The following is a 14,856-nucleotide window of genomic DNA, read 5'->3' as shown; positions in this document are numbered from 1 at the left end:
CATTGACTCCCTTCCACCAGCTAGTAAGACAGTGATAAAATATGTCCATAAAAAAGAAAGCAAAAATGCCTCTTGAGATGGTTTTCTATCTGCAAAATCTTAATGAACAATCAGTATCCCCCACAACACTGATACACTTATCACCATCAAATGTCAGTTTTACTAGCAACCATGCAAGTAATTATTCACAATCTGATAATTACAGATGGTTTTAATTGTTCAACAAGTGTTTTTTGACATCTCTTGCCTTGAACATGTTTAAACTGGGCAATGTTTCCTGAAGAACTCATGGAGGACACTGTCATAAATAATGAATGACAAAAAAGCATCAAAGAAACCCTTTGTCTAACATGTTCCTGAAGATGGAATGTGTTCCTGCGTTTTCATTATGTACGTATTGGAATAGAATGTCATTTTTTCTAACTCATTTTGAGTAAAGTACCTCTACTTCCATTAACCACTCACCGAGACACTGAGCTGTAGGCTACTTGCATATAGTGCACTTTGTTGGAAGCTCAAATAAAATACTTCTTGTTTCTCTGTATTGTACTGAGATATAGCCTTTGTTCTAGCTTTAAAACAATTGCAGTATGCTTGTTATATTTAGTACACTTCAATGTAAAACATACTATGAATCAAATGTAAAGTAGTGAGCACATTTTTCACAGCAAACCCTTCAAAACCTAAAAATCAGAAAGAAGTGTTAATTTTTATAGGGAAAGGAAAATATCCACCAAAAAACCAACTCGAGTAGTTTGTGAAGCTTTGCTTCATTTACAGTGTGTTGTTTTGTTTCAACAACAACAAAAATCAGAAAACTAATTTTTCTCTTGTACTGCCAGCCACAATTTTCCTGGAGCCTCTCCTCCGTGAGCTTTACAGATCACAATGTTAATTTAATATCCAATAACCACAGTTCTTGTGTATTCGTTTACGACACAAAGTAAATCAATTTGGTGATATATTACAAGATCATAAGCGGGGCGAATTGTTTAGTTCCACTTGAGTGCTTCGGTAGTTAGGTTTTTGAATCTCTGTGTATTAATCTAATTTGTTATACAGCAATTCCTGTATTTTCATCAGCGTCTACAGTAGAGTTCTGCAACACGTGCCGATAATTCGTTATCTAGGTAGTTTAGTTTTCCACGGTCTTTAGTATGGATAGGGACTGTGATTATTGGGTGAGGATGAGAGGCGAGTTGCTGACACTTCGCTCTCAGCTCCAGGCTGTGATGGCTCCAGTTAGACAGCTTGAAGCTGCAGTGGATGGGCACCACTATTGTGGGCCACCCACGGGGATCCAGCAGACGCCCAGCATGTGCAAATCCTCTGATTGGTCCTCATTGGTGGCCAACCCAGTTACTGCTCGCACTTAGGCTGACTCCTCACCTATGGTCAAGTGTGAGGTCACCCCAGGACATAGCAGGCGGTGAGACTTGCCAGGGGACCGCACGTAAGGCCTCCCCAGTTAGTCCGACAAATGGGTTCCAGGTGCTGTCTCCGACTGACACTGTTGCTCAACCATATACGTCTCCTGTCCCGTTACAGAGGAAAACTCTGAGCCTGCAAGATCTGGGCAATCACAGAGGGTAGGATTATTAATAGTTCGGAGCTCCAACATAGGTGCGTTATGAGGTCCGTTAGGGACATGGCTGCCGAGAAGGGGAAGAAAGCCAATGTGCACTCTGTGTACATACCGGGTGGAGTCATTGCAGATGTGGAACAGGTTCTTCTGGATGCCACGAAGAGCACAGGGTACAGCCAATTACAGGTGGCGGCTGATGTTGGATCCATTTGAATCTGAAGAGATTCTCTCTGGTTTCTAGTAGCTAACAGAAGTGGTAAAGGCTGCCAGTCTTGCTTGCGAGATTGAAGCAGAGCTGACCATTTGCAGCACAGTCGAGAGAACCGATTGTGGACCTCTGGTACAGAGTCGAGTGGAGAGAGTGAATCAGAGACTCAAATGGTTCTGCAACAATGTAGGCTGCAGATTCCTCGACTTGCTCCATAGGGTGGTTGTGTTTCGAATTCTGCTGAATAGGTCAGGAGTCCATTACACACAGGAGGTGGCTATGTAGGTAGCAGGGGCTGTGTGGCATGGACTTGGCAGTTTTTAGTTGAGATGGTCTCGGGAAGAGACAAAAAGGCCTTCAGTCACAAAGGTGCAGGCCAAACTTAGGAAGAACTTAGATACAGAAACCATCAGTATAACAGTTGTAAATTGCCGTAGCTGTGCTGTGAAAGTACCAGAGCTCCAAGCTGTAATAGAAAGCACTGATGCTCAAATTGTTAAAGGCATTGAGAGCTGGCTAAAACTGGACATTAGTTGAGCCGAATTTTTTGCGAAAAACCTAATGGTGTTCTGATAGGATAGGCTAAACACAGTTGGTGGTGGCGCGTTTGTTGCTGTTAGTAGTTAATCTTGTCGCAAAATTTGAATGGAGGTAGTACAGGCAGAGGTCATTTTTGGCAACTAGAGTAAAATAATACGAGGGCGAGTCAAATGAAAACCTTAAATTTGTAATGTTGTTGTTGTTGTCGTCGTCTTCAGTCCTGAGACTGGTTTGATGCAGCTCTCCATGCTAATATATCCTGTGCAAGCTCCATCTCCCAGTACCTACTGCAACCTACATCCTTCTGAATCTGCTTAGTGTATTCATCTCTTGGTCTCCCTCTACAATTTTTACCCTCCACGCTGCCCTCCAATGCTAAATTTCTGTTCCCTTGATGCCTCAGGACATGTCCTACCAACTGGTCCCTTCTTCTAGTCAAGTTGTGCCACAAACTTCACTTCTCTCCAATTCTATTCAGTACCACCTCATTACTTATGGGATCTACTCATCTAATCTTCAGCATTCTTCTGTAGCACCACATTTCAAAAGCTTCTATTCTCTTCTTGTCCAAACTATTTATTGTCCATGTTTCACTTCCATTTTTATATCCTCTCTACTTCGACCATCATCAGTTATTTTGCTCCCTAAATAGCAAAACTCCTTTACTACTTTAAGTGTCATTTCCATCGAAATTTCGCGCCGTTATCCTGTAAGCTGGTGAGCATGCTATAAATAGCGTGCAGAATGGCATGTAGGTGGCAGCATAGTGCAGATGCACACATGTGGTACAGTGATGCATGTTTGTCACAGCAGCAAGTCTAAGAATGGAGTAGGAAGTTCGCAAATGGTGTGACTTCAGTGGAAGATGCTCCTAGCCCAGGCCAGGCACAACAAGTTGTGACTACACAGAACATTGCAGTAGTTGAAGCCATAGTCAAGGAAAACCACTGAGTGACACTGAATGACATTGCAGCATGTTTACAGATTAGTCATGGGTCAGCACACTACATTGTGCTCGATGTGCTCTTTTTCACAAAGTGTCTGCGAGACGGGTGCCATGGCAGCTGACTCCTGAAATGAGAGAACAACGTGTTGATTCTTGTGAAGAACTTCTCTGGCGCTTTGAACGAGAAGGTGATGGCTTCTTTGCTAGAATCATTGCTGGGGGCAAAACCTGGGTTCACTTCCACCAACTGGAAATGAAGAGAGCGAGCAAGGAATGGCGCCATTCCTCATCACCAAAACCAAGGAAGTTTCGAACAGAACCATCAGCAGGGAAGGTTATGACGACACTCTTTTGGGATGAAAAAGGCGTCATTTTGGAGCATCACATGCCTTGAGAGACCACTATCACCAGTGCATCATACACATATCTCCTAAAAAATAATTCGCAGCCTGCAATCAGGGGATTGCCGTCAGCAGGTGTCCTTTTCCAATGTGACAATGCAACGCCCCTCACTGCCCGTACAACAGCTGCAACAATCACAGACCTGCATTTTGAGTGTCTTCCTCATCCACCATACTCACCAGACCTTGTCCCCCCCCCAAGTGATTTCCATATGTTTGGACCGCTCAAAGACCCAATGGGAGGAAAGAAATTCTGTTCTGATTAAGAGGTACGCCACGCGATGCATGAGTGGTTGTACACTGACTACGAAAAGAATTTTTTTCTAAAGGAATTTATGCACTTTGTAAGCGCTGGAGGACTTGCATTGAGCGTGGGGGAGATTATGTTGAAAAGTGATACAGCTTTGTACCACTTCTGCACAATAAATAATGTTTAAGGTTTTCATTTGACTCACCCTTGTAATTTTATCCTTTTACTGACCTCCCAATTTAGATTATACAATTGCTGAAAGGTTCAAAGAAAACTTGAGTGATTTCCAACATTACCAACTATATTTTGTATGAGTCTGGTACGTGACTAATTTACCTTTGATATATTGGCAAAAATACATGTCTAATTCCAGAGGTACGCATAAAACATCTGAAACTATGCTAAATGCATTCTCTGAAAATTATTTCCAGCAGTTAATTCATGAACCAACGCGAATAGTAAATGATTGTCAAATCACATTTAATCTCTTAGCAACAAATAATCCTGAGTTAGTAACTAGTCAAAACGGACACAGGGTTGTGTAGCAGGATTTAATATTGTAATCCCCAAATCCTCCAAAAACGAAAAATCTATCTATTCAGAAACGCAGATAATTCACTTGACGCCTTGACTTTAAAATTAACAATGTAAGTGTAGACCAGATGTGGCTTGAGTTCAGAATAATAGTATTGGCAGCAATTGAGAGATTTATACAAAATAAACGATGGAGCTGATCCTCCTGTAGTAAATATTCCAAAGTTCGAATCAAAGTAGCGTAGAAGTAAGTATCCTCAGAGTAGTGAAGCAACTTAAATCACTTAATAAAAGCAAGTCCTCTGGTCCAGACTGTATACCAATTAGGTTCCTTTCCGAGTATGCTGATGCAATAGCTACGTACTTAACAGTCATATACAACCATTCACTCAACGAAAGATCTGCACCTGAAGACTGGAAAGCTGCACAGGTAACACCAATATTCAAGAAAGGCAGTAGTAGTAATCCACTAAATTACAGGCCCATATCATTCAAGTCAATATGCAGCAGGATCCTGAACATATATTGTGTTCAAGTGTTATGTATTACCTAGAAGAAAACAATTCTATTGACACACAGTCAACATGGATTTCTAAAACATTTTTGTGAAACAGAACCGGCTCTTCACTGGCACAAAGTGTTTAGTGTTATTGACAAGGAATTTCAAATGGATTCCGTATATGAAATTGCATGCCTATGAAATATCATCTCAGTTATGTGATTGGATTCAGGATTTCCTAACAGAGATCACAGTTTGTAGTAATTGACGGAAAGTCACTGAGTAAAAAAAACAACACAAGGTAGTATTATAGGCAGTTTTCTGTTCCTCATCTATATAGATGATTTGGGAGACAATCTGACTCAGCCCTCTTAGGTTGTTTGCAGATAATGCTGTTGTTTATCGACTAGTAAAAATATCGTAAGATCAGAACTGCACAGAAAATGTTGTGGGGAAGGCTAACCAAAGACTCAGGGCACTTGGGGAATGTAACAATCTACTAAGGAGACTGCCTACACTACGTTTTTCCATCCTCTTTTGAATACTCTTGCACTGTGCATGATCCTTACCAGGTAGGATTGAGTACATCGAGAAAGTTCAAAGAAGGGCAGCACATTTTGTATTATCGCGAAATAGGGAAGAGAGTGTCACTGAAATGATACAGGATGTGGGATGGACATCATTAAAACAAAGGCACTTTTCATTGCGGCGGAATCTTCTCATAAAATCCTATCACCAACTTTCTCCTCCGAATGTGAAAATATTTTGTTGACACCAACTCAACTCACATAGGGATAAATGATCATTATGATAAAATAAGGGAAATCAGAGCTTGTACGGAAAGATACAGGTTTTCGCTACACGAGATTGGAATAATAGAGAATTGTGAAGGTGGTCTGATGAACCCTCTGCCAGGTACTTAAATGTGATTTGCAGAGTATCCATATAGACAGATTTAGACTGCACCAGTCTAAACACTTGCCTGTACCATACGGAGTCTTGACATAGACACCAGTTATCAAACTAACAAATCAGCAGCCAACACTACTAACCTTAAGCCCACTGAAGAGATCAGGCTATATAGTAGAACTACTGAGTGTTCACACCACACAAATTATTTGCAGCAGAGTAATTTTTGGTATTCATTGTACTGTATTTTAGACAGTCAGCTTGCATATTGCTATTTGTAATAAATTAAATTTCTCTGTTGCGAAAGGTATCAAAATATCATCAGTGCGCCACGAGAGAAGCAGCATGTTCATTGTCTCCAGTTTCATGGTGCACACTGAGAAATTTGAGAATTTCTTGAGTCATGCTCATTTCTTTTCTCTACTTATTAGTGCCTACTTGAAGTCTGAAGTCATGACATCGAATTCTGAGATTAAATTGACATCCAGGTCACAGTGACAACAGACTTTGCATTTTGTTACCTCGAAGTTCTTGTGCAGAAGCACACCACTGCCATGTAGCAATATGTTCCCCAGCAGACTTCAGATCCTTGTACAAGTTCATCTTCACTAGATGTCTCACTGAATATGGAAAAGTATTATAGCAAAGCATCACAATTAAAATAATACCATTTATAGCCTGAAATTTCTTGGCAGATTAAAACTTTGTGTTGGACCGAGACTAAGTTGGGACCTTTAGCTTTCGCGAGCAAGTGCTCTGCCTGTGAAGCTGTGAGGAGGGGTTGTGAGTCATGCTTGGGTAGCTCAGTTGATATAGCACTTGCCTGCAAAAGGCAAAGGTCCCAAATTCGAGTTTCAATCCGGCACACAGTTTTAATTTGCCAGGAAGTTTCATATCACTCCACTGCAGAGTGAAAATTTCATTCTGCATTTATAGCCACGTTGTAGTAAACCAAAATTCATCTTTAATAAGAGAGAAAGCTAAATTTAAATAGGTGCATTCATTTCCTTCGTACTATCCATTGAAATTTCTATGGCCACAGCCTGGAACAAATTAAAGAATATGTCAAAATGAAAATGAACTAGAATAACTCCCATCAGCAAATATACTGTAATAAGCCCTACAGAGCCTCACACCCAACGCTGAACACCCCACAATCAGAAAAGGCAACAGTGACATCCAACCATGCCACGATTTAAAAGTGGCAGTTACAGAAGTCATCAGGACATCAAGTGGTAAGAGCATATGGCATGGCCCAAATAATACATATGGCATGGCCCAAATAATATGTCACATCCTTAATGAACGTGCTACGTGATCTGCCCCCACATACAGGAGGCAAAAAGATTCTCATTACTGTGAAGGAAAAGAAATTTTTTAAGAAGGTTCATCCGAAGTTGAAGTGGACAGTAATTCCAGCCATTTTTCTGCAATGGTTGTTCTGCAGCATCAGATGTTGAGAGTATGGGGAAAAGGAATGAACAGTTTTCACATCCTGTTATTGTGTCAATGCGGTATGCATTTCAGAAAGCATTTGCACTATGGTTAGTAGTGGAAGAGGACAAAATAATATTTCCTTATGACTGTGTCTTGATTGATGTCTTAACATTTCTGCTCAACCGTAAGTGGCTTTATCTGATGCACTGCTGAGGGAGGTTTCTCTCTTTTACACAATTTTGCTAAAATATTGTAAAAGATGATTTGATAAAACAAATTAATCAAATTAGCTCACAGTACTGGTAGGGTTTTCCACTGTGTTTTAATAAAACTGCAGCAGGAATACACACAGTATTGTGTCAAGAATGGTGTATGTTCTCTGGAACACAAACAGGATATCTACAGTCTTTATAGTGAGCTGTTCAAATTTAACTCTTGGAAATGGGTTTCCATAAAGTATCACCAGGAGAAACCTTTTAGTGTTGCGTGAATCTCTAAAAACTGAAATGTTTTGAAGCTATTAAATGTTTAACAACTAGTGTATCCATTTACTACCGATTACTTTACTGTGGGTAGTAGTTTTTCTTCAAACTATTATCTAATAGCATAATAAAGACTCGAGTTCTTTAACTTCGGTTCAGTGATATGTATATTTAGTTTTTGAAGCACTGCTTTATGTCATTGGGTCTGGAAAATAACCTTGCATATTAACTGCAATATTTTGTGAAGAAGATATTTAAGATTTTTTGTTCTGCCTTCCAGATATGGTAACAATATATGTTAATGGGACATATGTGGACAAAGTGGCCTAAAGCACAACTCTCCTTTAACCAAGTTCTTGTGTTTTATTTCGGTTCACTACTAAATCATGAATAATTTTAAATAAACAAAAGTTGATTAAAAATTCTGTAATTAAATTATTTTCTGAGACCAGTCAAACAGAAAACATTACTAAACAGCAAATATAAGGCACAAAATAAATACAGGAGTGTTCTGAACCAGTCAACAAAAATTCAGGCAGGTTCTCTTATGTGCCTATGAAATAAAGTTCTGTATTTTTTAGTTATTCATTTTTTAATACATGTGTACTCTTTTTTTGGCATTTTATTATAAAATTATTTTTAAGAATTATCATATCAGTTGTTGTCCAGTGAAAACTGCCTTCTGACAACTATAATACTTTTATACCTGTCTGTAATTGCGTGGTTCTTTCAACTTGTGTACCCAAAACTTTCAAAACTGGCAAGACGTACTGCAACTGTAAATTACAAACACGCCCTAGAGTTCTGCAACAACTATAGGGATCATTATATTTGCACAAATAATAAAATGCTTGAATCTAGCACAGTCTTCAAGAAGTATGCAGTATGATTACTTGCTTAGTCATTGCACATTACATCTTGCAGTTTTTTATCTTTAAAAAAAGCATGGAACAAAAATGTCACTTGAGATCTGTTGTCTTTTTCCACACAACAGACAGATAAACTCATTGTTCCTTGTATACAGTTAAAGCACACACTCAACAGGATCACATCTTCAACTGTACATATAATAACGCCATAACAAGGACTGATGGCATAATGTGAGACAGAAGCATCATTTCCTGTTACTGCTTGTTGCCACCACCACGGGGAAAGTTGCCACCTCTACCACCTCTAGGATTGTTGCCACCACGGTTTCCAGGTCCACCCCTCTGGCCTGTAAAAACAAAGTTCTTTCTTAGTAAAATATAAAGTGATGACTTTAATACACCAGCAAAGAAAAATTAGAAGACTACCTGGTTTCAGGAACAACAAAAAAATCGGTTTTCAGCCTTTAACTCTTACACTAATAGCTACCACAGCAAATAAAAATACATTAGGCTAGGAACTTTCATTTTAGCTACTTGTGCATCATTGCGAAGTTGAGTAAAATAGACGCCAGTACTAGAAGTACACAACATTCATATTACCCCAGTGGTACAAGGGAGGTTACAATTATAGCCAAAGCAAGGAACCCTAACAATGAGTACAAAAATAAGTGGGCAGTAATATTTTTATTGTTGTAGGTGTTTTGTATAACAGCTGTTCAATTCTATTTTCATAGATGTTACATTCAAAAACAGATAGTTTAAGCTGGGGCCGTACTGACACCAGTGATGGTGCAAAAACCACAAATTTTATGGAGTTGTAAATATAAAAATGAATGAAACATCATAGGATAAAATTGAGTCATAGTGAGAATGTGTTGTATTTTGAAACTAATAGTATTAGAAACAAGGGAGATACATATTTGCGAAGTGTTTATGGAGTCATATTAACCCCATTGGTAGTAGGAGGTTTAAGCAGGAAACTTTCTACTAATTGGATGGGAGTATCACTGATACCTACAAAACCTAGCAGAACTGATCCAAACCAGTACTGCATCACCAACCGTGTAACTTACAGTGTTAATCTCTCTCTCTCTCTCTCTCTCTCTCTCTCTCTCTCTCTCTCTCTCTCTCTCTCACACACACACACACACACACACACACACAAGAACTGACAGAAGCATGGGCAACAGCCTCCACAATTTTCCCCGTTGATCTGCCTTCCAGAACTGTTCTAACATTTGTTACAATAACTGATGTAGCACCAAATGAAACATATGAAGTGTGTTCAAAAATTAAGGTGACTTTACATTTTTATGAAAAAATATTCATTCATCAATATTCATCAACCTTCAAAGTAATCCCCCTCACATACAGTAACACTTTTGCCAATGCTTCTTCCAAGCCTCAAAGCACTTCTCATAATCATTTTTTTTTAAAGTAAGACCTTGAGTACTTCCCGTGATGCAGTTTTTATTTCCTCAATCATTGAAAATCTTCATCCTTTCATTGGTCTTCTCTTCAGTTTTGGGAACAGGAAAAAGTCACAGGGGGCTAAATCCGATGAATGCACAATTGTGTTGTTTTTGGCCAGAACATCTCTCACAAACAACAATGAATGGGCAGGTGCATTGTCACGATGCAAAAGCTATGAATTGTTTTTCCACAATTCCGTTTGTTTATGTGTATTGCTTCTCGCAAACAGCACATAACATCAAAGTAATATTCCTTATTGACCATATGACCTTGCGGCAAAAACTCTTGATGCTCTACAGCATGGTAATTGAAAACCCACTGAGCAAAAGCTTGACATTTGATCGAACTTGGTGTGCTTTTTTTCAATCTTTGCGCTTCACGATGCTTCCATTGGGACGATTGAGCAATGGTTTTGACATCAACTGTAAACCCAAATTTCATCACCAGTTATGACCCTTTTGAGCAAATCAGGATCATCATTGACATCATTCAATAGCTCCTGAGTGATGCTCATGACAGTTTTTCTGATAAAAACTGGGAAGTTTTGGAACAAACTACGCTGACACACATCTCATACCCGAAATATCTAAAAAAAAAAAAAAATCGCAGGACACAAGCCGACAGATACACAAACATTGTCAGCAACTTCTCTTGCGGTAATATGATGATTTTCCAAAACAATTTTCTTCACAGCTGCAACCTTATGATCTGTTGTTGTGCTTGGGCATCCAAAGAGAGGTTCATCATTGGCATCTTCTAAGCCATCTTGGAAGAACTTTTACCACTTTAAACTTTTTTTTATATACTTAGAGCGGACTCACCATATGTCATGGTCAACATTTCAAGTATGTTAGAGCACTTTATTCCATTTTTCACACAAAAACTGATGTGTATTCTTTGCTCCATTTTTTATAATAATCTCAAATTGCTGAGCACATCAAAACATGCCTAACCTTTCCATCCATCAAAAACAAACTAAGTATGCTGTACACTTTTAAACATTGAACATATGTTTGAGATGTATGTACCAATATAACAAAAAGATCGATAATCTTATATACATTGCCTGTACAATTTGAAAAGTCACCTTACTTTTCGAACAGCCCTCATATGCTATGATAACACAGCACACCATGTCATGATTTCAACAGTTCCATCTCAAAGCCTCTTGCTGAATTACCAACTTTCCTTCATAGTTGAGAGGGCTGCTACAGTTCTACACTACATTTATCCATTATACTCACCCCCCCCCCAAAAAAAAAAAACAGTTTTACTTAGAATCTGTCACAAACAAGATGTATGATTTTCATTTGATTAATTTAACACTTTAAAATGTCTTACCTGCTCCTCTGGGACCACCTGGTCCTCCACGTCCTCTCTTGTAACCACCAGCATAGTTACCACCACTGCTGAAGTTGTCTCTTTGCTGGTACCCATTTTGGTAGTAATTGCTGCCTCCTTCACTGTTTCGATAGCCGTAACCTAGCATTAAGGACACACAAAGGGAGGATGAGAAAAGTGTTTCCAAATTTCAATGCAAATTATTTTATATACCCCACTATCAATTTTATATCACGATTTTTTAAAGAAGTACAAAATGCTGAAGGAAGTATTTAACACATACCAAACATGTGAAAAGTGATAACTGAACAATAAAAAATGATAGAAGTAAATTTGTGCTAAGCATATGTATGTTCTCACACGACTGGAGAGGCCAGTGTTACAACCAGCTCAAGCAGTAGAGAACAGTGGAAGCATAAAATCAACTGCAAGCATGCGACAAGAGATCGAACTGGACAAAATGATTGATCTCTATGAAGTAGAGTTTTCATAACCATATTACTTTAGATGTTACATGGCATGCTGCAACAACGAACAAATGCCGAGTTGTGCAATTTGATCATAGCATGGGATTAACATTTTTGTGCAACTAACCTATTTTTATTAATGGTTCACACTGTACACATTCACTATCCAGAAATGATTAACAGCTAATTCCAATGAACAGCTTTGCTTTAGTGGAAAAGCTGTTTTAGATGATTCCCTTTCCAACCTGTCCCACAGCGCTGCATGTGTTTTACGATGCTACCAATCTAACAGCCTCCAGTTCTGAGAGGGTGGAGTAGCAGGCAAGTTCAAGTATGATGGTTTGAGTTGCCAAAGTGTGACAAAGCTGGGATATTTCTGCTTCCCCTCTTGTTTTGCCATCTGTCTCCTTAAATTCATTTTTTCTCTTTTAAGTAACTACCATTAACATACGTGAATATAATCTGCATTTTCAAAAAAGAAAAAGGTTGGCTCTCAGTTTTAAGGAATATAACACCAGATCTAATTTTGTGCTTAGTTTTAGGTATGTTGTTGATTTTCTAATTAATTTTGATTATGCCTAGTTAGTATCTTTTGTTATAGGGTGAAATGAGTAATTGTTTCGAACTTAAATTCTATTGTTGACTTATAAAGCAATATAAATTCTGTAATGATTGTAAACATTTGGAAGACTAAACGCTAGTAATCTTGAAGTATCTGTTCAGCTCTATTTGATAACATGTTAGCAATAGTAGCAACTGTTAAAAAGACAATTTTTTGATGTATTCAGTTAATTTACTGAGCTAAGTTTTAAGCAGAATTAGGACAAATTACACTGGAAGAAATGGAAATAGCTGTGAAGAAGATGAATGGGGGAAAGTCCCAGGACTTTATGAAGTATCAGTGGACATAAGATCAGAGGGTCTGGTGGAAATGCAGTGGCTGTATAGAGAGTACTATCGAGTGTGTGGAGAAGTAGAACATTACCTGATAATTTGAGAAGAGGAGACATTGTTCCCTTCTTCAAAAAGGCAATAAAAGACTTTGTAAAAACTGCACCAGAGGAATAACCCTCATGGGTCATACAGCCAAGATTTTTGAAAGAATTTTACTAAATCTGATAAGTGAAAAGATAGAAAAGGAGCCGAGTGAAGAACAGCAGAGGTTTAGGGAAGGAAGAAGCACGATCAACCTGATATTTTCTATCCGTCAATTGATGGAAGAAAGGTGAGAGTATAACAAAAGGGTGATAATGGTTTCCATAGACATAGAAAAGATAGGTATAAAAGATGGATACATTAATGTAATAAAGACAATACACAGAGGACACAATTGTGGAACTGGAACACCATTGGGGAACTCTGAATACTTCGAAATAAGACGAGGACTTAAGCAAGGAAGTATTCTATCTCCTGCATTTTTTAATGTTGTGACGGAGGGAATGACTAGGGCTGTTAAAGATATAGTATAAGAAAAAGACAGATGATATGGTAATATGGGGTGATAAAGAGGTAGATGTACAGTTACCACTTGATGCATGAAAGGAAATAATGAAAAGGTATGGATTAAAAACAAATAAAGATAAGAGTGAAGTAATGGTATTTGGAAGTGGGAAAGGGACCAACAGAAATGTTACCTTGAATGGAGAACCCCTCAAAGTGGTAGAAAGTTTCACTTATTTAGCGAGTGAAATATCCAGGGATGGAAGATTAATTAACAAAATTAATAGGAGGTTACAGAAAGGAGGCAGTTTCTACCAAACAATAAAACACCTGATTTGGAATATGGAAATTTCAGGAAAAGCAAAACTCCTTATGTAGAAGTATTATTACTTCCCTATTGTCACTGATGGTGGAAAAACAAGAATGGACAGAGTAAGGAATGTAGAGATTAGAAAGGACCTTAAGCAAGAAAGTATGAGAGAAGAAATTGAAAAAAGAGCGATTAAGGTGGTATGGGCATGTTAAGAGGATGTAGGGGCCGAGACTCCCCAAAATTAGGGATGAACTGAAGATGGATGGGAAAAGACGTAGAGGGCACCCAAGAACACAGTGGAAAATGGGAGTGAGAATATCTGTGAAATGGAGAGATGTGACCTGGCAGCAAATGGAGGAAGAAAAAAGGTGGGAGGACCGAGCCTAACGGAGAGGACTCGCCAGCACCCAGACCCGGCAGTAGCGGGAGCGGGATCCGGATATATATATATATATAGATAGACTTTTAATTTCTGCAATATTAACTTCGAACAATGTGTAGTTTCAGTACCTATTATTGCAAGGATATATAAGGGCCCCATTTCTGGAATGAGATAGTCAGTCCACGGCCGAGTTTCAGACGAGAAACCTGTGTTGGTTAGAACAACAATGCTTCAACTTACGTGTGAAATAAGTGTTACACAATTAGGCCATGTGTTGAGACAATGACTGACTGCTCCACACGTGCCTTTCTATTCTTTACGAGCTGTGAACTTTGTGGTCAGGTTTTTACTGATTGTGGGTGTTCAATAGTAAACTATTGTAGCAATATGTGAATGTTTGCCAGCAACCTATAAATGAGGCTTATTGAAAGTTAAAGAATAGGGTAATGACCTTATAACTGTGTAATATTGTGGGGTTGTGAACAGTGAACTCTAAGAGTTTCATCTTTTCAACAGTGTTCATTCACATGCCTAAAATAACACAATAGTTATGATTTTTTTTCCAACTGGATAATTTGATAGAACCTTTACATTCTAGGATTTGTTAAGGACAAAGTCGTATGGCTTTGTGATTAGAGTGCTCCTGATGTGATTGAAATGTCTCAAAAGTCTGAAAATTGGTCACTCCATTGGCATATTTCAGCTATACCCCTATTTAAGGAAGAAAGTATTCCAGTTCCAAGAGATTTGTTAAAGAAATTTCTCTGAATAGTAATACTT

The 14,856-nt window shown here is 38.5% G+C and overlaps 1 protein-coding gene and 1 long non-coding RNA gene across 5 annotated transcripts in view; one reads left to right on the top strand and one right to left on the bottom strand.

The window, feature by feature from the left end:
• Window positions 1-14,856, top strand: part of LOC126354179 (uncharacterized) — a 52,826-nt gene that overhangs the window by 16,115 nt on the left and 21,855 nt on the right. The window lies entirely within an intron of this gene.
• Window positions 8,203-14,856, bottom strand: part of LOC126354177 (caprin-1) — an 87,394-nt gene continuing 80,740 nt past the window's right edge. For all 4 annotated transcript variants that reach the window (XM_050003617.1, XM_050003619.1, XM_050003618.1 and 1 more), the window contains exons 12-13: window positions 11,475-11,615; window positions 8,203-9,007 (exon numbers count right to left, since the gene is read on the bottom strand). In XM_050003617.1, the coding sequence (XP_049859574.1) occupies window positions 8,916-9,007; window positions 11,475-11,615 (233 nt within the window). In that variant the 3' untranslated portion in view covers window positions 8,203-8,915. The remainder of the gene's footprint in view (window positions 9,008-11,474; window positions 11,616-14,856) is intronic.

Source organism: Schistocerca gregaria, chromosome 3 (genome assembly GCF_023897955.1).
Source record: "Schistocerca gregaria isolate iqSchGreg1 chromosome 3, iqSchGreg1.2, whole genome shotgun sequence".
NCBI classification, from domain to species: Eukaryota; Metazoa; Arthropoda; class Insecta; order Orthoptera; family Acrididae; genus Schistocerca; species Schistocerca gregaria.
The sequence above is the reverse complement of the archived record's forward strand: the minus strand, read 5'-3'. Positions and strand labels throughout refer to the sequence as shown.